This window comes from Anser cygnoides, chromosome 2, assembly GCF_040182565.1.
Source record: "Anser cygnoides isolate HZ-2024a breed goose chromosome 2, Taihu_goose_T2T_genome, whole genome shotgun sequence".
NCBI lineage: Eukaryota > Metazoa > Chordata > Aves > Anseriformes > Anatidae > Anser > Anser cygnoides.
In genome coordinates, this window is record NC_089874.1 from 37,210,506 (window position 1) to 37,235,923 (window position 25,418).

At 40.6% G+C, this 25,418-nt stretch overlaps 1 protein-coding gene across 2 annotated transcripts in view; it reads left to right on the forward strand.

The window, feature by feature from the left end:
* The window catches only part of CHN2 (chimerin 2), a 165,644-nt gene that overhangs the window by 97,005 nt on the left and 43,221 nt on the right, over window positions 1–25,418 (forward strand). For both annotated transcript variants that reach the window (XM_048070207.2, XM_048070206.2), the window contains one exon: window positions 501–786. In XM_048070207.2, the coding sequence (XP_047926164.1) occupies window positions 501–786 (286 nt within the window). The remainder of the gene's footprint in view (window positions 1–500; window positions 787–25,418) is intronic.

A 25,418-nucleotide genomic window follows, 5' to 3' on the forward strand; every position in this document is an offset into this window, starting at 1 on the left:
AGGGTGGTTCAGACCCCAGGGGTTTTAAGTTCTTTGTTAGAGGTGTCCACCTCTCTTCAATGAGAGATGTAAATACACCCATGGTGATTAAGATTTTCCAGTTTCTGCACCTCAGAAACATTTCAGGATGGAACAGCCCTTAACACAATTATGCATCCCCGTGTAAGGTCATGTCAGTGACAAGACGCCTTTCTGTTTGCTGTGGTAGTCCCTTTAGGATTTAGATTAAACCCTGTTTAAACCCTGTCATATGCGTCATGTGGCTTGTTGCAGACAAATTGGCCTCAGGTCTGTAGCCCACTCCATGTGATGTAGTTAGGTTCGGGTGTGAATTTTGGTTGGGATACCACAATGATGCAGTTGCACCATGTGCATATTCCATATGCAATCTAGATACATAGACTCGTCATCAAAATTGCCTCCTGTGTGTTTTGCCAGTGTGAATTATTTCTTACACTTCTTTCTTCTCTCCCTCCTTTTTTTTTTTCTGGTATATGCAGATTTGGCAATCAGACCTTAAACTACAGGTTGTTCTATGATGGGAAGCATTTCGTTGGGGAGAAAAGATTTGAATCAATCCATGATCTGGTAACAGATGGCTTGATAACACTGTATATAGAAACAAAGGCTTCAGAGTATATTTCCAAAATGACAACCAACCCCATCTATGAACACATTGGATATGCCACTTTGCTTAGAGAGAAAGTGTCCCGGAGGTTGAGCAGAACAAAAAACGAATCAAGAAAAGCAAGTGTAACAAGTGAAGAAAATACCCCAGTTGAAAAGGTATGTATTCAGTTTAACATTTTGGCAGTCAGTCATTCTATCAAATGTAAAAGAAAAAGTCTTTTGTCTAAAGACAATTTAATATATATTTTTCTATACTTCATCAAGTATTACTATCCCACTGAAATGTTTATATCCTGTTAATGTGATCTTGGCTCCCAACTAATATTTGACTGGAGCCTATGATGAAAGCTTTCTAACAAGTACCAAATGCAAATGTTTTCATTGTGTATATAAATATATATGCATATAGATATATATACTGGCTAACTGCAAATGAAACTGTTCACAAGTTACATTTCTTCATCCATGTATACTCAAGCATATTCCACAGTAGGTCTCTGATTATGAACCTGGTTCCCATCAACCGTTCACCATAGCTCAAGTTTGTTATCTTTCCATTCACAGTGCAAAGCTCCTCTCTTCTGCCAAGGCCTTGGTGTGTGGGTCTGAAATTGGGGTGTCACGTGTCTTCCTCCTCCTCTCACTTTTCTCATTTGAAGTGGGCTTTCTTCGATATCCTTCTCTCATGCGCTCATATTCCATAGCATTGTATGGACTAGGACTTACTTATATAATAATATATTGGGAATCTCATGCAGTTAGCATCCAGCTGAAGATGTAAAATTAGAAGTTCTTTTACATATGAGAAATAGTCTTCTGTCTACACACAAGACATGGATATTTTCATTGCCCATGTGGCAGGGCAGTAAGAACTCTCAAACAAAACTTTTTTGGAGGCAAGCGTTCATGGTGGATTAACTTATTGATGTTTGTGAATATATTCCTCCTGTATGACTGATGATTTTAGTGTTCTGTGTGTTGGCTAGCTAGCTGGGAACTAGAGCTGGATTGTATTTGGGAATCAAGGGAGGAATTTGCTGTCATATATTAATACTGAGAAAAAAAATCTGCTTTTTTTTTTTTTTGTGTGTGTGTGTATCCTCATCATTCTAGGACATTTGTAGCATAGTTATTATCTGTTGGGTTCATGTATCGGCACTGACTGATGATATACTGGGTTGGATTTCTCAGTGGTAGCAATCGCTCCAGTAACTGACCTGGCATGTAAACCTATTCATCCTCTGTAAGAAATTAATTCCATTAATAATGACATTTTTAAAGAAAGGTGTACTGCCTCAGGGAAATCCTTTGGAGAATGGACAGTACGTTTTAGATTCAATGGCATTGCAATTTGCAAGGGGAGTGGATACTATACAGGGACAGGTTTCCAGTTTATTTGGTTGACTCCTGCATTTGGACACTGGTTGTGAATGCTCTAACATGCACAAGAAATTGAATTTTGACTTTTAAATGACTAGCATAATAAAACAATTGTGACCGTTGACAATCATGCTATGTTCTCCAGGAAATTTTTGCACAAAGAAAAACAAAAGCAAAGATATTCAAAATTTCAACATTTTCTTAGTTTTACTTACAGTTCTTGCAGTTGAGGACTAATGGTCTTTTATGTACTGCATTGCTCTCAAAGACTTCAGAAGGAAGTTTTAGTAGCTTGTATTTCATAACTGATTATGTGGGGGGGTTTTGTGCTGGGAGTAGGATGTTGTTTTTCTGGTTAGGCAGTTTGGGGTAAGTACTGTAAAAACACTTCTAAAACAACAGTGTGCTAGCTGTTGTGAAAGAGCCCCTTCCCTCTCTCTTTCACCACCTCCTTTTTGCTGACATATAGTTTTATGTAGCTACACAGTAGGTGACACTAGAAAACTGCTCCAGATTAGAAGTAACTGAGCTGTAAGGTGAATTTTCAGCCAGATTTGATACCCAGTCTACCTCATGTGAGTGGAAATGCAGCACAAAGGACAGGACGATACTTTCATCTGATACCAGCTCAAAAAAAAAAAAAAAAATAATAATAATGGCTTACAGTGACTAGAAAGCTCCATCCTTATTTCTGGGTACCTGTGCTCAAAAATACCACATTTGGACCTGATGTAGCTTCCACTGTTGATTATAGTGGAAATACACCTCTGGATCTCATTAGTGGTTGGATTAGGTCTTTTCATCTGTACTTCAGCTGAATGAAATTAAAATGTTTAAAGTATTAGTTACCTCAGAGGTGATTTGTGGTGCAAATGGCAGTGCCTCAGGTCCTTATCCTACAAGCACTTATCTGGATTTTTGAACAGTCAGGCAGTGGCAGCCTGCAAGCCTGCACTCGTGTAAAAATAGCTGGCTTCAGTGAAGCCATTGCATTGCTGGCAACTGTCTCTGCCTTCCTCCCACTGAGGGAAAGCAGCAGAAGGAGAAATAGCAGCTGTTTCTAACACACTTTCCTTGCCAAGAGGAGTAGGAGCCATCACAGCTACAAGAGGAGCAGGGCTAAGTAGGCAGGGTGGTGTGCTCACATGCCACATCAGCTAGGGCCTCAGCACTGATAAGTTAAGAATCCCAAGGCTCTTCTTCACTGGTACCTGTAGTTTTCCATCACCTTGTGCAAATCCATGTGAGAAAATGCTGCTTTAGCTGATTTATTAGCAGCTGAAAGAAAGTTACAGAAGTCTTTACAGTTCCTACCATGTTTGCTTTTGCTTTATATGTTCCTAGAAGCTTAGGAGAGGTTTGGAGAGCAGGCAAAGATGCAGGGATATTCCATTCCCCTTTCTTCCCCACGGTAACCTCAGATGGAATATATCATTGAAATACTGAGTGTTTGTTAGTAATAGCACAAAGAGACAGAGGAAGCTAAAGGGAATCTGATTCTTGTTTTCACACGAACTTTAGATGTCTTCTAACATACAGTAATAAAACTGGGAAAGTGGTAGTTCAGAGGTATTAGTATCAGATTTTTGCTTGTGGTTGTCATGTGTTGTATAGCATTTCAGACAAAAGGTGTGCTTTGCCCCCAGATCAAAGCTTTTGCCTACAACAACTACTCCAATAAAACTCATACCACTAGAACTAAATGTATATTCATGATGTATATTCAATGAATATTCAGTCTGACATATTTCTGCAAAGCAACTTACTTGTTGCATGTGTGAAAACATAATTGAATTCCTTGTAAGCTGTGTTTTCTTTGGCTACTTGAACAGGTAAAAGGTAATTTTTCGTAATTGACCTGGTTTATTTGAAAGTGCTGCCTGGAGTATTTTGAATGTTTCAGAAATGATGGGGGGTAAGCCTTACACGCAGGACAGAAACTTGCATTATTTCTCAAAAGGAACAGGAGAATTTAGCACTCTGAGGTTAAGCATCAGCGCTTCTGTTACAGATTAGGCTTTTTACAAGTGAAATTTTGTTTTATACTGAAACCAATTCCAGAGTGTGAAACTGCAGCTGAAGGCATTCATCCCCTTAGCAGATTTGTTACACCATGCCGGGAATCAGTCCCTTTCATCGTGTCCCATGTTGACAGCGGAAATTACTAAATGTCTCAGTCATTGCGGAGCTGCGGCTCCCCTTTGGGTAGGTCGGGGGAAGGTTGTCACCAAGGCACGGGCTGGCAGGGGAAGCACGCATTTGAATGAAATGTCTTGGTGCTGCCTGGGGTATCTGTCTGTTCCCATAATTACAATTTCTTGGAGGTTGTAATTAGTGGAGTCATGCCCATTCCAGAAGGGAGGTGTGATACGAGGGCTGGATTAAGCTGTTGTTGTTCCTGCTTTTTTACCCGACATCTTTTGTAATAGGCCAAAGAAAATGTTTAAGATACCTAATGCTGATGTCTCATCCAAAAGTTATTTCTGTCTAACTTTGAAGAGGTGCTAAATTCATAGATACAGACTCCACATTTTAGTCTGAATTGTTTAAAAGATCTTTAATCTAAAAGGAGCCACAAGGACTTTTAGGAATAAAGTGTTGCAGGAGAAGAGCATGCTGCAAATATTTTCTTAGCAGTGCAGGCAATTGTCCTTATAACACGGTCCAACATTAAAAAGGATTTTGGATAGGGAAACATTTTTTTTGTACGTTTGAGCACTGTATGTTGCCTGGTTAGGGCTGTGACTGAGGCTTGGGCAGGCCGTGATCCCCTGCTTCATGCTCCATTCGTGGAACACCGTACTTGGGGAAAATCAACATGCAGTGGAAGGTTTAGGGCAGATAAGGACCTGATGCTATGAAGGTAGAAGTGTAACTCGCTGCGAGCAATTAATCCTTGTGTAGGAGAGAAAAAATTGCCATAGTCACTCAGTAAAATACGTCATTTCTGAAGCGTTTATCGCTACCGTATATCACTTTATCATGAAACTGCTGCCATTACTGCGTCAGCTGTCTTTATATCTCTGGCAAGGAGAAAAAAAATCTTTCTCTTTAATCCTACAGCAGCAAGTGAAATTTGGGAAAATATATTCAAAAAATTGAAATAATGGAAGTAAATGCAGCTGGAGTTTTGGGACTGTTCTAGGCAGGTAAAAGCTGTTGTTGAAAATAAACCATCCTGGCTTTCTCTCTCTCTCTTTTTTGTTTTTGTTTTTTTCGAGTCTGGTCTTATGGAAGAGCATTTCATCCGTTTGGTTTGCCTTGTAGCTTCTCAAATATTTATGGTAGCATGGGGAGAGAAATGAGAATGGAACAGTGGAGTTCAAGAAAATCATTGAGAGTGGTTGAGCTGCAAGTATTTGCAAAAGGGTTGGTCTTAACCTATCTGAGGGAGGACAAACTGCTGGTAAACGCAGTGAAAATTAAGGAAGGTTTTGTCAGTGCCAGGTCTCCACTCACTCACATCCTGGCAGAGCTCCCGTCGAATTCTCTCCAAGGAGGATCTGGCTCAGTCAGTTCAAGCATACCACTTGCACATGAAATATGGGCGTGCTTGGAGCCGGGTCTGGAGTGCCTGTTCTGCTTTCTGGTTGTGAGAACATGCCAGGAGCAGCAAGAGGCCTGTAACAATGACAGCCTAGGAAGAATCGTGTAGCATTTTGAGCTCACCCAAGAAAGAGCTGCATGCGGAGACTTGGCTTAGCAGCAGGACAGTGCAGACCACTGTGTATTGCTGCTTGGCATGGTGACCTCCCAGTCAGTTGTGCTGGAGCTCCTTACTTTACGTGCATTTATGTTCAAATGACAAATCCCATTGTTAATACCATGGCTAGAACTAAGGAACTGGAAAGATAAGCATATTACAGAGTCTGGAAGGTTGTAGATTTCCTCGGCAGAAAATCCCACACAAATAATAGATAAGAAAGCTATTCCTATTAAGGCAAAGGTGACAGAAAAGGAAGAATAACTTTGCTAGAAGTTGGTATTGGTATTACTGTCCTCATTAGTCATGCTGCTCACACACAGTTTCCCACAGAATGAATTGCAGGACTTCCAGGAAAGACTGTTTTCCAACATCCCTTAATTGTAGATGTAATCTGGTTATGGAACTAAATTTTGTTAGGGGCACTACAGTTTTCCTTACATCAAAACTGCGCAGGAGATAGCCAATTTTAAGAGAATCTGGTTTGGTTCAGTTTTTATAAGTATTTGCACTTCTACATTTTTATTCACACCACGTTCCTTTTCGAAGGCCTTTCAGCCTCATCCTACCTCTCCATCTTTTGTCTCTTCCCTGAATTTTCTCCAGGTGCTGCTGTTAGCCAGTGATAAAGAAATCTTTTAAGTCTTTCACTTATTCATTATTCTTTCCATTCTGCAGCTCCTCTAAACCTCTAATGATCCCATTACAGGTTACTAGCTAGTATTTAACTCTCTGCTGAGATGTCTACCCAGATGTTGAGCATTTCCTTTCAGGTGAGGGCTGCAGGGTACAGCAATGTGCTGGCAGCAGATCAGGGGGTTAAGGGGAGAGTGAGCAGAAACATCTGTTCATGCAGGCTCTGGGCTAGAACCGCACTGATAATTTGAGCTGGTGTGTTTTACATTGCTTAGTGAGAGCAAATTAAAATGCTCTCTTCTATGGGGACATTAACACCCCCCCACCACCACGTTCTTTTATTAGGGGTTAAGGTCTCACTCCTGTATGAACATCCACACAGTTCACAGGGGATTCTCCATGGCAGTACTGATTTTGTGTGGAAGATGTTTAGACACCACGCTGATAAGCAGCACCATAAAGCCTGCACATGAAGATGGCCTTCTTCTGCAGATTCCAGTAAGACACGCAGTGATAAAAGGCATGTGGCATTTTTGCTTCTACAAGCAACAAGCTTACACGTCAAAATGTCTTTGGAAGTAATTAATTCCTTTCATCAATCACTCTGGCTTGTCCTGAACAGCAGTATTCTGTACACACAATACCCCATGTACGTACTGAACTGTGGCATGCCCTGACACAAGTACTTAGCTACATACCCCACTGTCTTCTTTAAATAACTGTTAGCATTTAGTATTGATTTAACCCAGAACACTCCTTGGTATTATACTACAGTGAGGAGGAGCTTATAAAAATACAGTAGATCTGGTGGTAAGCAGATTTATATTTGGAATGACAAATACCATCTTCCCGAAAATTTAGCTGCTTGATGATTTTCTTTTGCCTTTTAATGTTGGCATTCTTTTGTATTATCCAATGTGTTTCATTGTGCCTCTTTGCAGCTTCTTTTTTTCTTTAAAGCATCATAAATATAAAATAGGTAATATACAAGGGATAAAAATAAAAGCTACCAAAGTACAATCATGGAAAATATCTTTTTCTATTCTTCCCTCTGGCTATCTATATTCGTGCACGGGAGAAGGAACATTTCTTTGTGGCACACCTAACCAGACTAATACCTAATGTTTTGCCTGATTAGGAAAGGTTTTTTGAGAAGAATAATTTGGGCTCATTTTAACAGTAATGAAAATTGGTAGAATCAAGAGAAAGAGAGATTCCATTGCAAAGTGTTTGCTTACATTGCTACTCTGAGCTGGTAACATCTCTCTAGGTTACTGTGATTTGTTACATTAATACCATCAGCTGAGGATTCATGACTTTTGCCTTAAGCGTAATCAGTGATACAATTATGCCTGAAGAGAGCTCGTAAGTTGTAGGCAACACTAATTTACACAGACGACATGATGTGACAGATATGATCTGATCCAATTGCTACTGACATTAACGGGAAGACCCCCAGTGATTTCACTGGGTCTTGGAGCAGTTCAGGGCACTACAAAGTATATGTAGCAAAGGTGAATATGACGTTTGTTACAGCTGAAGGATTTCCTTATGCAGTATTTTGTAAGGGTAGCCTAGTGGAAACCGTGCGAAAACTTCATGCCTGAATCTACAACTCCAGGTGTAGATTCTATCTACAGCTGTAGATAGATTTTCTCAAATGAGAATGTCAGATTAGTACCAGAAATGATTAAATGCACCAGAAGTGTTTATAGTAGTGCTAAAGCAAATGCGATTTGGTTCTGTATTTCTTCAAGTGCAGTACTGTATCTGCAGCTAGGCTCTGCTGAATACATAAATTAATCTTTTCCTCTTGGGTATTTTCCTATTATGAACTAATTAGTAATTTTCATAAAGCTAGATGTTTGTTGCATAAAAACATGCCTTATTTGATATATTACGAATAAAATGTTTATATGAGGGTGGTTTTTTTTGTCTTGACTTTTATACTCTTTAAATAGTTTGATGGTATTAAGTTAGTATAAACAAGCTTCCATAGGGATTGGGTTGGAGCCTTCAGTACAAACATTGCATTTGTCTAGTCACTGGAAAATAAAATTCAATTTTTAAAGTAAAAATCCATACTTGATTAAATCACACAAATCTTGGAACAGGGTGTAGGAATTGGCAATAAATTCTTACAGGTGCCTGTAAACTGCAGTCATTTGATCTTGGAAGACAAGAGTTTAACTTCTTAACAATAAGAAAGATACTAATTTCTGTTAGTGGAGGATTTGGAATTCATGTCAAAAGGGAAATGTTTAAATAGTGACTGGTATTTATTATAATATAATAAGTATTTATTATAATTAGTTATAATTTATTAAAATTAAAAATTAAAAATATTAAAATTTATTATAATAAGTACTCATAATAAGTATTTTAGTTATATTGTTGTTTGTTTAGGTCATGAATTTTTTTGGCTAATTCGAAGGAAAACAATAATTTGTCCTCTGTGTTCATGCTGGACATGAAAAGAGATGACAGGCCTAAAATACAGTGATGAACATTGCAGGTTAGATAGTAAGGGAGAAAAAATAAAAGAACATTGAAATGCTGTCATGGAGTGCCTGAGGGTATAACAAAATCTCCCTCGTCTGATGGCATAGAAACACATTAGAAAATATCTTTGAGAAATGGCATAGATATCACTGATACCTGAGGTAGGAGGAAAACCTGATAAGGTAACTTTTAGTCTTACTTCTCTGTGGGTTTCTGTGCATGAAAAAAAATGTTATTTAGGTTCTGATTCATCCTATCTAGATGAACACTTCTTACAAACCTAGCTAAGGAACGCAGTGATTTGGTTCTTCCCTGTGTCACTCAGAGGAGGGTATATTCCACCTTGCCTTCTGAATTCCCACTTCATTAGCGAGGAATTGAGTGTAGCTGCGATTGTGATGTCCAGCAAAATGCTTAACACTAGCCAAGATATGCTAAGCTCTTCCTCTTCCATATCCTGTATGGTCTGCAGATCTTCAGCCAAGGAATGTCTTGCCTGACTTTTGGCTTTCTGTCCTCACATGCTGCTTGGCACTTGTCCTATCACATTCTAGATATTAGCTTTTCTGATCATACAAAGTATGTCCAGGCCATCAAGTCCACTGAGTGTTGTCCTCTATGCCCGGGGTGCAGGAGGTCTCACCACCAAGCCCTGTGCACACTCAAGTGAAGACAGTTGCAGAGGCCAAGCTGATATCTTATCTTTCATCTGGGTTCTCACCATGGGAAGCCAGTGTAGCAGCGCACAACCTCGCCCCAGAGCTGGGAATACTGGGAACCCAGTTGGGGGATGTGCCTGCTTACCCTTGGGCTGAGCCAGCAGCTATCAGGTAGCCGCAGTGTCAGCCACAGGGCTGGTGGAGCTCACGGGAGCTGCCATGCAATGTAAAGCAGCAGATTTGGCAGGCGTGGGCAGGATGGCAACTAGTAAATGGGCACAGCAAAGGACCCGCTATTCAAAGTCTTCTCAGTTGAGGCTTGACGACAAAGATCAGGGACCCAAGCTTTTTATAGCTGTTAATATTTGGAAAAGAAGACACTGTGGTGTGAAAAGTACAAGTTGTAACAATGGGCTCTTTTTTGTAATATATTCTCAGCCCTGTAGAACAGTGAGACTATGCACAGTCGTCAGCATGGGTTATAAAGAATGAATACCGCCAGTTAGACTTGATTGCCTTTTTGATAGATTTACAAAAGTATTGAATGAAAAGAATGCAGCAGATGCAGAATAATTGGATTTTTACCAAAGTAGTACAATGTCTCTTGAAAGCATACTCTTGACGTTAATTCAAATTGGTTGGTGCATGAATGTGGTCACATGGACTGAAAATAGGTAGAAGAGTTTCAAGCAGATTCTAGATAGGCAGCAACTTCATACGCTGGGGAAAGGTAGCTGATGAAGTACTTCAGGGACTGCAGTTTCATTTAAGATTTTTATTGATTGGGAAAACGTGTAAACAAGACATTACCAAAAACTCAGGATGGTTTGTGCTGTGATGCTGCTCAGTGTACAAACCTAATCCCTAGAAACATAATGAGTGGCCATGGCAGAAACATCGAGAGAATTTAAGAAGACAATTTGGCATGTTTTGTGCACATGAGAAGGAATCAAGCCACATCCATACATAGAGTATCTCTTCTGTCAAGAGTCGAGGGGGTTGTGTGCATTTAAGCCACATGTGCCACTATCCAGCCAGTGCTAGAGGCGAGGAAGAACATTATCATAACCTCAGGAGGAGTTCTGTATCTACTAAATGTCAAGAGAAATAGTAGTTGTTACACTTCGAAAGCCTCTTTGCATGATTTTCTGCTGGTTCATCCATCTATCTAAAACAATACCTATTGATGTGGTAACATATTGTCCCCAGCAAGCTATTAGCTGGGGACAGTGCTTCAGCTTCTCAGAACAATTGTACCCAGTGCCTGTAGGCAGGGAGATGCAGGAAGCCCTGCTTCCTTCACTCTGCTCATGTGCTGGACCAGGTGCCATTTGGCTGGTGGTACAAGTCGGCTTTTCCTACATCCATCAGACTGGTTTGGGATCTTAGCAGTGGGAGAGATCCCCAGGTCAGCTCCCAGTGCTGCCTGGATTGCTCAGTGCGGTCTGAGGAGCAGGCTTCTCCAAAGGGCAAGATGGGCTGGAAACTGAGTTTGCCCATTTGGCAGAGTCTATCAGGAGCTAAACAGTCCCAGGGGATGAAGATACTTCTTTCACAGGACTGCTGTACAGTGGCTTTTTGTTTTTTTTGGAGGGGGGTAGGCAGTGAGGGAGAAGACTCCTCAAGATATCTCTGCTAGACTCTATACCATGTAGACTTGAAGGAAACAGCTTTGGAGGCATCAATTAAGATGATTTATGAATGAAATTGTCCCAATTAAACACTAGGTGGCATATTTACTTAAGAGTTTCCAGGGACCATATTACAGCGTCTTCCACAGCTGACACCCATTTGTGCTGGTGTGACGGGAGGAATACCCTGGTGCAGTTTCCTGGGAACAGGACTGCCAGATGCCTTTTTTAAACAGGCATTCAGCATGTTCTTAAAAAATGAGACACAAAGACACAATTGCTTACTTCAGCCTCAAAGTTATTCTTTAGCTGCAAAAGTCACTTGTATATCAATGCTTAGATTATTAAATGTAGTGTGATAAGGTGTAGATGTACATGGCAATGGTCCTATGGAAGGCTCTAGTCTTAGAGAAATTGTATCAATAGTGATGGGTTAAAATGTAAACATGTTTGGGTATGACTTACTTATTTTACTTGTCTGAAAGGCTGAATGTAGGAATAATTAATATGTTTTTAAAAATCATATGAAGGAAACCTAATATTTCTCCTCATGTAAAGGCAGAGAACAGTTTTTTATCTCAGAGATGGCATTTTAAGGTAATAGTGTCCTGTGGTTAGGGCAAAATAGTCAAAGGCAGAACATATGCCTTTCTTCTGTGTCTGTGTGGCACCTGTTAGCTCAGCCAGGCTGCAGTTTTCCATATGCTGCTGCTTCTCCATCTGTGGGAAAATAAACACAGCGAGCTCTCAGAAATGCCTTTTCACACAGTTCATCTTTGAGAAACCCCAGTACCACAGCCATTGCTGGGGCAGAACACTTAGCCTCTACCAAAAATGCCATGTTTACCACGTCTATTCTAAAAATTCTTCATTCTTACTCTCAATATTTTAAGAAGACAGCTATAACCTTTGGAGTAGCTGCAAATGCCCTGGCGTAAAGGTAAAGTTCTTCAGAAGTGCAGGAGTTACCGCAGTGCTTTTTGCACAGGTTGTTGCAGCTTTCCCTGGAAGGAAGGGCATTGTAGGTCTCCAGCTTGCATCCATCACCAGCCGGGTGTCTGAGACCAATGCTGTCTTCCATCAGTCTGCCCTGTTGTAACTCGTATTGACCTCTGATTCAGCACAGCTATTTATAGATATTCAATTCTAGCTCTTACAAACAAAATGGGACATATACGAAGGGAGCTAAATATGTAGGTCTGAACTGGGTTGTGTTCGTTTTGCCAGTGCTGAGAAGTTTGGAAAACAGATCTTGCTATGAGAGCAGGATTACAGGGGCAAATCCTTTTCCGTCATTCTGCCTGATATTGGCCATGCCCCAGACAGACCAGTCCTCTTCACAGGGAAAGGAAAGTCCCATTCCCCATCCCTTTCCTGTCCTCTTCTCACCCACACGAAGCAGGCTGTAGCTATGGCATCATTTGATGCCAGGGAATGCGGTGGGGCAAAAGCTGAATGTCCTAATAGCCTTAGGACATGGAAAATTGTGTTCAGAGCATCTGTGCTCTGGCATTAGGAGAATCTGTTCAGGTTTGTTTCAGAGATGAATTTATGCATATTTTAATTTTCAATAGAGTATCTTGATGCCCATATTCTGTAAGTTTTTTATATCTGTTATTTTCCCAGCTTGCAGGAAAATACTAGTAGACCAGGACATCACTTGGACAGTGAAGTGACATCTGCCCCCCTGCACACAATGGCTAGGTCCCTAACCACAGCTGGGCTGTATTTACACGGCTGTGTTTTAAAATATAAGTAGAGAGAGGCCTGGGCAACTCCAACTGCCTCAAATAAATTAGTGTTATTAATTTATATTTTTTTAGGAAGTAGGGGAAAAATAATTTCCTTTGATTCCCCTCTTCCCCTCCCTTTGATTTGATTAATTCAATCAGTGCAGTTTCCTAAGTCCATCTGGTCTATAATGCATTGTCAAATATATCAGGCCAAGTGAATTTACAGGCAGAGCTCAAGGCACTTCTAGAAGGGATGAAAATGAAGTATACTGGCGGAGATTGGAATAAAGAGAGTGTATCTTCAAGGACATTGTTCACATTACTTGGTTTCTTGTAGACCTCAAAGTACTAGGAAGTTAAGGAAAAAGGCTGGATTGTGGTTTCTTTGTGGGCTGGCAGAATCCAGATTGAATAAAGTCAAGTCATCATTTGATATAACTTGCTTCTTATGGGACATTGCGTGCAATGTGGGATTTGTATAACTTCCATATGACACTTTGTGTAGAGAATTTTTGCAAGTGTGCTTTTTGAATAAGCTCTCAATTCAGTGGCCTGTTCATTCTCCACATGTGAGCTGTGTATAAGCTCTGTACCATCCAAATGTAGACACTGAATTCCATGAGAAAACACAAAAGCTTCTGTACTTCCCCTTGTCCTATTCCTCAGCAATTTTTATGTTGCAAACTGGAAAGGGAAGGGGGGAAGGAAGGAAGGAAGGAAGGAAGGAAGGAAGGAAGGAAGGAAGGAAGGAAGGAAGGAAGGAAGGAAGGAAGGAAGGGAAGGAAGGAAGGAAGGAAGGAAGGAAGGAAGGAAGGAAGGAAGGAAGGAAGGAAGGAAGGAAGGAAGGAAGGAAGGAAGGAAGGAAGGAAGGAAGGAAGGAAGGAAGGAAGGAAGGAAGGAAGGAAGGAAAGGAAGGAAGGAAGGAAGGGAAGGAAGGAAGGAAGGAAGGAAGGAAGGAAGGAAGGAAGGAAGGAAGGAAGGAAGGAAGGAAGGAAGGAAGGAAGGAAGGAAGGAAGGAAGGAAGGAAGGAAAAGTTACACTGTTAGGGTATGTATGTAGCACTTGCTTCCTTTGCTGTATGCAGTGGGCAGGTGACAATGTATCATCTACCACAAAGAGCAAGCCTGCATAGCCATGGGTTGAGGCATGTTGGGGTCCTTGTTAGGGCTGCCCAGAACTAGAAATGTGGATAAGTACTATGTGATACATCTGCCTTTGGGTTGTGGAGGGACAGGCTACTGAACCGGCGCAGCATGGGCAGCTTGTACAGCAGTTTTTGGGCTGCTTGTTTAATACAACAGATCAATGAAGTACGGTTCACAGTGCATGGGCTACAGCTCTGACCAGGTTACCTGGAGATCTTGGTACAGGCATCTCACTAGATAACAGTAAAGGGGAGACTAAAGCACCACACAGTGGAGCACTGCTGGAGTTGAGACATCTACCTGCTCAGTATCTTTTAAGTAGAATTTTGTGATGGGAATAAATAAGTCCAGTTAGTTCAATTTAGTATCTAGAGTTTCTACAACACAAGAAGAATCCCTGGAGCAAAATTCAAGATCAGACTTGGGAATGGAGTGCTGTATCAGACAGTGCCAGAACTATCCATAGAGTAATAAGTGTTCGTAACTTCTCAAATTCAGAACCACCTTCTTTGGTGCAAACAAATGAGGATAGCAAATTTGATTCTTCTGCAAATTATGTTTAAGGTAGAAGAATGCAAATAAAGGGACAGTGACTGAAATGTTAATGCTTTCTCATTATATTGCCTTTCTCAAATTCTTGAATAAAGATAAGAATCATGACATTAATAAGAAAGAGGAGGCTAAGTATTTCAGCCATTGGCAGCCTTTCTGATTGCATGTAGATTGGGTTAACAGTTGTGCAGGTTTGCATGTAATAACAACACCTATTTTTATCTTGCCAGGTGTTGCTAAGAATAATGTAGTATTTTGAGTAGTTATGTTTTTATAGACATATACAAGAATTGAGGACAAGTCACTGAATATTTAATATTCCAATAATCAGATTTTAATAAACAAGACAATTCAGTATTAGATAGCACTTCCAATCCAACATAATATAAACAGAACTAATTGAGAGAATAATATATTCTTATAAACTTTGGATGGTTTTTTTTTCTGTATAAAATCAGCAGCTAAATTTGTGCATAGAAAACAAGTCACAGTATTCCCAACCTCATACTACTTCAAAAAATGCTAGTGCTCAACACTAAGTTCTGCATCTTAGGGAGAAAAACAAAATAAAGCAAAACAACAACAACAGATACAACAGAATTCAGTACCACTATAATAGAGTATTCATTTCAACAGGGGGAATGTATTTTTCACAAGACTTCCAGTATCAAAATTATATTACAAATGGGGGTTGTCCCTGCAAAGCAGAGATTGGCAAGTAGTAAACTGTTCTATAATAATCCGTGTGGGACTGTGGAACATTTTGGATTAGCTATGTACCACAGGTAATACTAGTTTATCTTTTTATTATTGTTGTTGCTCGGCTTACAGTTCAGTGTATTTTAAGATGCTGTCTGTGGCCTTTTGTGGTATAATTACATTTTTTGCTTGATCTGTAATTTAGTAGCTGGAACAACAAGACAAAAGGTTATTTGGAATCAGAGCTGACAGCCAGGAGGCTGAAGTGCTGACATTAGTCTGCCTCCTGACAGGTCTATACCTCACAATTCGTCTGTGCGTGTGTCTGTGATATATTTAAAAAGCGAGAAACCTGGCAGAAAGGATTCTCAGCCCACACAGAGGTGCAGGCAAATGGCACAATAATGAGCCTCAAACTGCCTGTTTTATTTTCAGTATGATGCCTTTTTTTCTTGGCTCTGCACCTAATGAAAATAGTTGTCACACACAGCATAAAAGGATTTTTTTAAATTTTTTTTTACTGCTGGAAAGGATGTCATTGCTCTCTGTCCTTCTCAGTTTTCATGCCATTAGTAGTACATAGTCTGTTGAACTTGAGCCCATGTTGCTGAGCTGATGGTCTGTATCACCATTTTACATAGAGCAGTTGGTTCTACAGTGATCTCATTGTCTGGTGTACTGAGAACCTGAGAGTTGCTGTTGTGTTCTGCACTTACTAGCCAAAAACACTGTATGTTCCTCTCTATCTGCCATTCACCACCATAGGGGTAGATGCCGTGCCCAGTTGAATTAGCCTTTGTATTCCAGAAGTTGGTGAAGTCCTTTCTTTGGGCTTCCACCAGGCCCACATCTCAGCTTCCACTGCACATGAAATGTTTTGCACGAGTGGCTTTACTTGGGGGTACAACCTTGCTTTGATTCACAGATGGGAAGGCTGGAAAGTATATATGTGCAAAGATGCAGAAACAGGGAAAGTAGGACACGAACGCCTCTCTCCTCCATAGAATAATGCATGCCTGCCACACCTGTGGTAATTAAGGTTGTTTTGTAAAGACGTTATCATGATGGTCTATTTACAATAATAATACTGAGGCACAATGTATTTTCTATACCTAAATTCCCTCAGAAGTCAAGTTTTTAAAAGTAGAGGGTCTGGCAGGGGTGATGTTAAGGACTGGCTATGGCTGAGTTTAAGGCCCATTTGTGCTAGTGGAACTGTCAGTGAAGGTCGGGGTGGTACTCGAGCATGTGTCCGTGTGCAGGAAGATGAGACTAGGCAAGATTTAGCATTGTGGTCACAGCCAGTGTGGTATTGCAGCCAGAGCCTGGGTTAAATCCCAAACAGAAGAGTAAGACCTCCAATGTGTTTTCTTTTAATCAGCATCTCCTTATCGATTTCAGTGGCAAACGCAGAAAAGACAGCTACTGTGAAGAAACTACAGAGCCATGAGTGACAGAAACAGCAGAAACAGCATTAAAACATTAAAAAAATGTTTACTCTTTTAGTCATAAGCCCTTTTCCTTGAAGATTCTTCTGATCTACAATATCAAAGACAAAACACTTTGCCTTAACAGCACTTTTATAGACGATGTCTTGACAGTTGAGTATATCTGTTCTAAAAATTGCAGAATTTTTAATGCATTTATATAGCTAGTATTAAATACAGAAATTATACTTCTAGAAATATCATCAGTCTTCAAAGTCTGAATTTTCAAATACCATAACTTTAATGAATCTACTCAGATGGGTAGATAAGCATATGGCTTGGATCTAACCATAGCAACATGGGCCTAGGATGAGCTATTAAGTGAATTGACAGTCAGCAGTGAAGTAGAGGCAAAGGTTAGGTTTGAACATAGCAGGTTTTGGCTCTTAGTTCACCCCTCAGTTCCATAGGTGCCACTGCCTCGCTTTGCAACTCCAAGTTGGACTTCACAGTGTGTGTTTAGAAGAGACTTCCTAAGCAGGGTGCCCTTTTCTCAATTAAACACTTCGCAGCTCTCTCACCTATGACTTTTTTAACCCCTCATGGGTGTTTTTCCAGTAATGGTGTTTCAAGCTTTACCTTCCTTAGCTTTGGGCCCTTCCATTCAAACTAATTTTTTGTTTTTACAGGACTCTACTTTTTCTCTCAAAATCAAGCTTGAGAACTTTTGGTGACGGAATAAAGGAGTCCAGGGACCTTGTTTTGGCAAAGGAGACCATCCAAGCCAGAAGCTGATGAGAGAGGTGTTAAAATAGAGCCTCTAAAAAAAAAAAAAAAAAAAAAAAAGAGTTAGCACGGTTAAATCCAACAGCTTCTGAAGCAGGCACTTCAAAGCAAGGAAGCACTGCTGAATCTGACCCTGTAGTTCTGTAAAAAAGTGTATGCCCCATCCCAGTAATCATTTTTTTTCTCTATTTTAGATCTGTGTCACTGACTTTTTAAAAATCCAGGTGCTGTGGTGTCACTTCAGTAGAGGTTCAAGGAGAGCTCATCTCAACCCAGCCCAAGGGGAGCAACAATAAAATTTGACATTGTTGCCCAATACTGCAGTCTCCTCCAGCTACACTGCAGCCTCTTTCTCTTCCACCAGACAGGAGGGTTGTAGGAGTCAGTGGTTTGTAACTAGCCTGCCTCCACTCCTAAGCTGGTGAGCAACAGGAATGTGCAACCAACAGGTCTTTAGAAAGCCCTGTGCGTTGGCTGATCCAAACAGTCACCACCAGTTTGCCCCAGGGTAAGAGACAATGAGTTACTGCTTTCCCTGAAGGGAAAAGTAGCAGTGTGCCCTTGGAAGCTGCTATTGCTACCCTTCAGCAGAGGGATACTCCAGCAGCAGGCCATTGCTGATAGAAGAAGAAATTGAAGCCTCTTGGGAAGAGGCAACACTAAGCTCTGTTGTATGATCTCATCCTTTGCTTGTCCATGGGATGACCAAAATTGATCAAGATCATTGCTGTGTTGTTGTATCTATCCTAATCCTGGGGAAGGAAGAAGCTGTAGCATCAGCTCTTATTTATAGCTCTTCCAATTGGATATTTGTAAATCTTTCCCACCACTTGTATACCACCCTGAAGGGCAGGATGTCAGCTGCTGTCCCAGTTCTGCACCCAGGGTGAAATAACATATAATTTTTGCAAGAATGGAAATGTAGATTTACCCAGATTCTCTTGCAAAAAGTAGCACATGACAGGAAATTTAGGTTCCTAATACTACTACTGAGAAACACAGCGTTAATAATTTCCTTTGACAAGTGACATCACTTCCAGAGAAGCAGTAAGGGGAGAAGTAAACATCAAAAAATCAAAACAAAGATCTACGCATTGGCCACACTTAGTTCTGTTGACTTTGTTTTTCACTTAACACAGACATGTTTCTAAATAAACAAGTGAAGTTGTGAATTATTGAGGATTTACAAATGGTGAACAAAGAAATTCTTTTTATCTGCTGAAGTCAAAGCAAAGAGTGAAAAGAAGTCTTCCAATGTCACAGCAAAATGCCCATACCTTACAGATATCCCCTATAGGTTAAATATACATAATATGTAATAAAGGCCTGGGCCCAGCTAACATGTAATACTGAGCTGCAGTATTCATTTTCAGGAACAGGAATTTAGATTTGGAAACATTATTTTGAGGTCATGGTAAATATATATATATATATATTCTTATTACAATAGTTTTTAAGGAATTCCACCTCCCTAATATTTTTCTTTTTTTTCAAGAAAAACAACCATTTTTTTCAAGCATATATTCAGGTACACAAACGTGCAAGGAAAAATATTAAGCTATCATCCTGAAAACCACCCTACACCACCTTTATTTTTCCTCATTATTTCCCCTCTTGCCTTCCCAGGACAAGAAAAAGTCTTTCTTTTGGCTTGTTCCCACTTTATGCTTCAGAAACCCCAACACAGATACCCTGGTTTCTACCTATGGAGCATCGGCACAGCAAAGGAAAACAGTCACCTTCTGCCACAGCACAGAAGATGCGAGAAGGACCAGCAGCAAAGGGGTTAAAGGGAGTCCCATAGCAAAGATTTGCAATGCCTTCAAATTCTAAGCACTAAAATCCATGAATCCCTAAGAGAATAAATCTTTGTAAGTCCAGATATTTCTGGTTGACACAAAGCACTTGGGGCCAGTTACATGGGTTAGTTGTTTTTTTTTCTGTGAAGAGTGGAAATGGTGATGCCTGGCTCCTTATTGATTTCTGCTCTATCTTTCTGCACTCCTTACTTCGTTAAGCCCAGCAATCCCTCCAGATCTCTGGCTCATCCCTCCCTCACCCCATTCCTCCTGCCTTCTTCTCCCTTTGACACCTCCTTTTCGCTACCTGCCAAGGAGGCAGCAGCGTTGCAGCTCCTCAACTCCACTGCCAGGCCAGCCAGGAGAGCTCAGGAGCTCAGGCTGCAGGCTGCATTTCTTGCCTCCGTCCAGCTACCAAATTTCATGGAACTCAGACATCTGTTCCTCTACCAGCTTCGGCTGGAGTCTGGTCAGGGGAATCAGCGCGACAGATTGGCACATGCTGCAATTCTGTGATTTCAGGCTAATTTGAAGCCAACATTGCCTTTTTAAAAATAATATATTTTCTAAGTTCCACGGGTGCAGTTTCTCACAGCCATGGTTTTTTACCTCAGTGTAAGTGTAGATGTAGTAATAAGACCCACCTCGTTGCAAACATGCCTTCTCTGCAGCATGCCTGGCTGCAGTGGTTCTGCTGCTTTCCACCACTGCCATGTAGATGGCTTCTGGGGGTTTTACAAAAAGGTACATTGGTACATTGCAACATGCCAGCTTATTATATCCCACAGATTTGATTCGAGTAGTTTTTAAAATAAAATCCCAAATTTTGCCTTCCCCTGAATGACATAGCTATAGCTGACAGCAATTTCCACTGCTTCCTGGCTGCTAGGAGAAGATGTGGCTGTAGGTGAGTTGAGCATCTCACTGACAGAATCTAAGACCTACATGTTTGAAACTGGGAGATGGGTGACTACTGCCTCTGAAGAAAGTGGCTGGTGTTTTTGTATGGGATGGAAGAAAAACAAGTTTACTATTCTGTAAATATTCTTCATGCTTGAGAAACATGTAGCTCCCAGCCTTCTCATCCCTTTTTAGATGGACGGAAGCAAGGAGAGCAATTGCTGCTATCTTGAGCACCTGAGAATAGAAGTTTTGGAAGTGTCAAAGTGCCCTTATCTGTAGCTAGATAGGATAAAATGGAGGGAATCTCCTTCCTTGTCCTCCTCTAGCAGAGATGCCTGAGAAACTGTCCATTTTTACCTCCATCCCAAAAAATGAGAGCTCTGGGCAGTGGACAAGGGGCATCACCCTTCCACCATCTAGTTAGGTCCCTGGCTAGGGCCTCCAGAGTGGGTCCTGTGTCTTTACTTGAGTAGACACTGTACCATTCAGGACAATATGCTTTGAACCCTTTTGGACCATCTAGTTTCCATGACTTTGCTTGGGATTATGTGTGCTCAGCAATACTAAAACATTATCTTGCAAAAATGCATATTGAGTGGTCTCCTCTCGTTTGGTTTGCTTTAACTCTCCAAGTAGGCAAGTTCTCAAACATGTTCTCCAATTTTCTGACTGCTCTGGTTCCAAGAGAGACTGAATTTCCTTCACTTCTTTAATGAGACTCTTCCTAGTGAATTTCTGTCTTGGGTGTACTGAGGGATAAATGCCTGATTTTCTCCCTTTGGAAAAGGAAAAAAAAAAAAAAAAAAAAAAAAGCTTGCAGCTCTGCTCATCCTCAGCCATTTGGCTGGGAGGTTTCCATATCATATGTCACGCAGGCTTTTCTTCTCCAACTGCAGAAAACTGCACAGATGAAGTTGAAGGAAAGTACAAGGCTTTTTGACAGCATTTAAAAGATTCCAGCTAATTGAGTTCACTGGGAATTTCTCTACGCAGCATTTTTTCTGATGAAAAATGCCAGCTCCTTGTGGAGGAGGGTCAGTTCCAACAAATTACTCACTTCAACAGAGACAGCCTGAAGGAGCCAGAGGTAGAAGAGGCCAAGCTCCATCTGGGCCTAGAGGGGTGGTGTTTGTACCCTGTAACATTATAGGGCTCAAAAAGTCTGTGTGGGAAGTCTCATCATTGTCCTGTTGTCAGCAAATAATTATGAAAATCCAACTGTCTCATGCGCTTCCCATGACTGACCCACACACAGCATTATGACCTGCTTCATGTGCTTTGGTTTGTAAGCTTTGGTCTGGAAATTGGGGAACGCCAGAGGGTTGTCAGCACAACCCCAGCTGTATGTTTACATGATGGTACAATCTTTAGTTAAGTGATCCCATTTCTTTTCCGTGGGGCTCCAAGCCTCACTCAGTGCACCACAGAAGCATTGCACAGCTGAAGAAGCGTGGTTACACAGTTGAATGTGATGTTGTCCATTGATTACATTCAAGTGGTTTAAAAACAAAAAAAGTATTTCTGACTTTTTCCTTTCCCCAAATGCCACAGTTATAGCTAACTACAATTTCTGCTATTTCAATTTCTTGATGACTGTTAAGTGATGTCTGCAAGTGAGTGGGTGGCTGTGGTTGAGTATCTTTTCCTTGCTATTTATGGAAGTGAAAGGCATGTGACAAAAAGGGAAAAAAAAAAAAAAAAAGAAAAAAAAAAGGCCACTGCAGTGATGAGACTGGTTGAAAGTTGCACAATGGGCTAGATTACGTCCCTGCCCAGAGCTCTCATTTGGTTTGGTGTTGGCAAGTAGCTCAAACATGTTCAGAGACTAATGAGGCTACTTCTGCTGCTGAGGGCACAGATTAGATTCTGCACAAGTATTGAGTAAATGCAGGTGAAACTAATGGGATCTGTTCTCTGAGTATAGAAAATAATATGGCGTATTAAATGTTATTAAAAAAATGCAAGCTGCCACTCCAATTAGGTACCAAAAAGGAGAAAAGATTAATATAATGAGTCAGCCTCTTGTCAATGAAATGGTAATAATACCAGCCTTTCCTCTAGCTGTGATTTGGGGAAAATTGTTGTGCAGCATCCAGACTCTGCTGCATCCCACTTCCCCGGCGAGCCAGGGGGTGAGGGAGTGGAGTTAATATTCAGGATTCAGCAAAGAACTTGAGAGGAATGTGCATTAGAGAAAAAGAGTCTGCGCTCATGTAAACACAGACAGAATCATAAGACTTAAAGGGTCAGAGCTCAGCCTGAATTAAGAGAGCTCTCTTTTTTAACTTTTAGCGTTCAGAAGATGCCCTAGAAAAATCAGTTTTAAAATTCTGCTAGATGCTGGGATTTCTCTTTAGAAGTAAATTGGGACATTCTTTTCTTTTACTTTCTTTGCATTTCAAAGATTTACATGCATAGGCAGTGAGTAATCATCTTTTCACTGCGTGCAAGTCAGCACAATGGAAAAAGAGCCACCAGCTTGCTCCATAAAGTCATGGGAAGAAACAAGTAAAACAAATGGCGCAGAGAGGGTTTGACTTCCCGAGAGCACAGTGTGGCTGAATAGAGCATTTCTTACCACAACGGGTAAGGCAGTGGTCTGCCAGCTTGTGGTTGGTACAAGCAAACCTTTTAGTCACAATGTTGTAACAGAAAGGAAAGGAAAGCAAATTAATCAGACATCTTTTCCAGAAAATGCTTCAGAGGCTTTCTCCCAAGACCACGCTTAATCCTTCAATTGTCACTTGCTTTCTGTCACCCAGAAGCAAGTCTCTGCTCATCTCACAGATACCCTGAGGAATGCTATTAATATTTTCTATTCTTACTACTATCTGTTCTCCATAAAAGCACCAATGTGTACTAGGCACTTTAAGGACAAATAAGGAAGTGAGTTACTTTTCCTAGAAACTTGCAATCAGTAGGGCTTTGCCTGAAGTAGTGTAAAATGAATATCTCTAGGCTGTATTTATTTATGTGTTATTTGTAATGATTTATCTCGCATGCCTGGCTATGACAGCTCCTGTTTTACAAAACCCAGGAGTACAGTAGGTGATCCACAGCAGAACTTAAGCAGGACCTGCAGCTGGAATGGTACTCCAAGAAAAAAAAGATAATAAAAATTAAAAAGAGCAGGTTTGTGGATCAGTCTTGCCTGGTGCTTTTTCTTCAGTTTCGCTCTCCAAAATCTATCCATCTCAGAAACTGAGCCAAGTAGTTGTTCCCATATACTGCCAAACCTGTATGTTAGAAGGAAATGGGAGAAGCCAAGTTCCCAGCGCTGATGGAAAGTCACTGGGGAGAAGAGAATGCTGTCCAGTTGGAGTTCCAGCCCAAAACTAGGGTCAGAATATTATAGGTGGTTTTCTTACGCAAAGCATCAGCACACTCGGAAAGTGAGTGGGGACAGTGCAGGAAGGTGCAGCAACAGGGACTGCAGCATGATGCTGGGTGCTCCTAGCATCCCAGGAACCTGGTGGCTGCAGCCTATGTCATGCAGAGCCCCTGGAGACTTTGACCCTAAACAAAGGATGTAGAAGTACTTCATCCTGTAGGCAGTCAAGCAAGACTCCTGCAAAGTCTACATGAGAAAGAAAAAATTCATGTGTTGTCTTCTTATGTGATGTAAGGCGCTGTAATCTTGTCCCTGATGGCTGGGAAGGAACGTTGGCCCAAATAACTTCTGCTAGTTGCTGGTATCATGTTAGGGAAAGGTGATTTACCTTCCCTTAGTAAATAGTTCAGGTTCTTACTTACCCACCACACTCACTGACAGTTCCAGATAGAAAGCTATTTCAATTGTATACTTTCTAGCACAATCTTTTTTCAGCAATAACGTTTGAAAGGCATGCAGGAAGATGGACAGGTGATACTTTTTGCTTGAAATAAAAGCTTTCTTATCTTGATTATGCTCTGAACAGAGGTCCATGTTAAAAAAATAAATAAATTTTTTCACTCCTTCTAACTACTGTACTTATTCCCTATATGTCAACTACTACAAAATTCAGTAGGGTGGGACTGTAATACCCAAAACTGTGATTCTGAAATTCCAAATATTTGCATATTTCTAATGAAACATCCTGATAATTATATTTTACCTGTAAGCAATTTATTTTCTGTGGTTTAGAGACAGACTTTTGGTACATGAGTGTGGTGTTTACTGTGCATGGATCCACTTGGCATGCCAAGTATTTCTTTTGCCTGTAACACATTTTTCAAATACAGCCAGCTAATTAAATTTAAATATAGAGATGCTTATATATTGATATACATATTATAAGCTTATATATTATATGTGAATAGCATATCAAAAGATATATACATATGCAGATATACTGAAGATAAATACAGTAATGTTGTAGTATGTGAGTATAATAGATTCATAAATATGAAATACTCCCACTATTCTTTGGTTTCCATGCAAAGTTATTGTCTATCAAATGGATTAAAGCCTGTGGCTGCTGCATAGTGAAGCAGGCAGCTGCTCAATATTTATTTTTATCTTCGTTGCTGAAAAAGTAGATCCACTGCTCATTAAATTAGTCCTGGTTCTTCCAGTTAGCACAGTCTATCTTCTTCGGCAGAAGGCCAGGTTAGAGACATTTGGAACTTCTCCAGCAACGCCTAGTTTTTATCCTTTTTATTTTTCAGAAAATGTACATTTAGGCTTGGAAATATTTCATTAAAAAAAAAATTAATAAAAATACTTTACTAAATACATATTCACACATCACACCTACATCCTCAGCACTCACACCTTGGCACTTCCTTGGATTTTTTGGGGTGTCCTCAGCCTTGATATGATCTGCCTGATAAATTGGCCAATTATGTTGGAATTTAATCATCCTTGGCCCTTAGGCAGTCTGCCATTGAGCTGGAAAGCCGAAACACAGTCCCCTGTCTGGCTCGCAGATCCTCCCCAGACACTGCAGATCTGAAACACTGTCATTTTCCCCAGAAAACTACTCTCACCAAATGCCTACCATTCCCCTGCATTTTAAAATTTGGGAGAAAAGACAAGAAATTTTAGAGAACAAAAGCCTTGCTTTTTGGACACATCTAGTCCACTTACACTCTTTGATAAATCACCATATTAATCCACAACACCTTGTTCATAATATTTGCCTCTTTCCTATTATGTCCATGGAATGGCAGACTCTATAAATACAAACACATACGCACACACACATATATATAGAATTAGACAAAATATATTGCCTGTAAGTAGGTAGGTTCT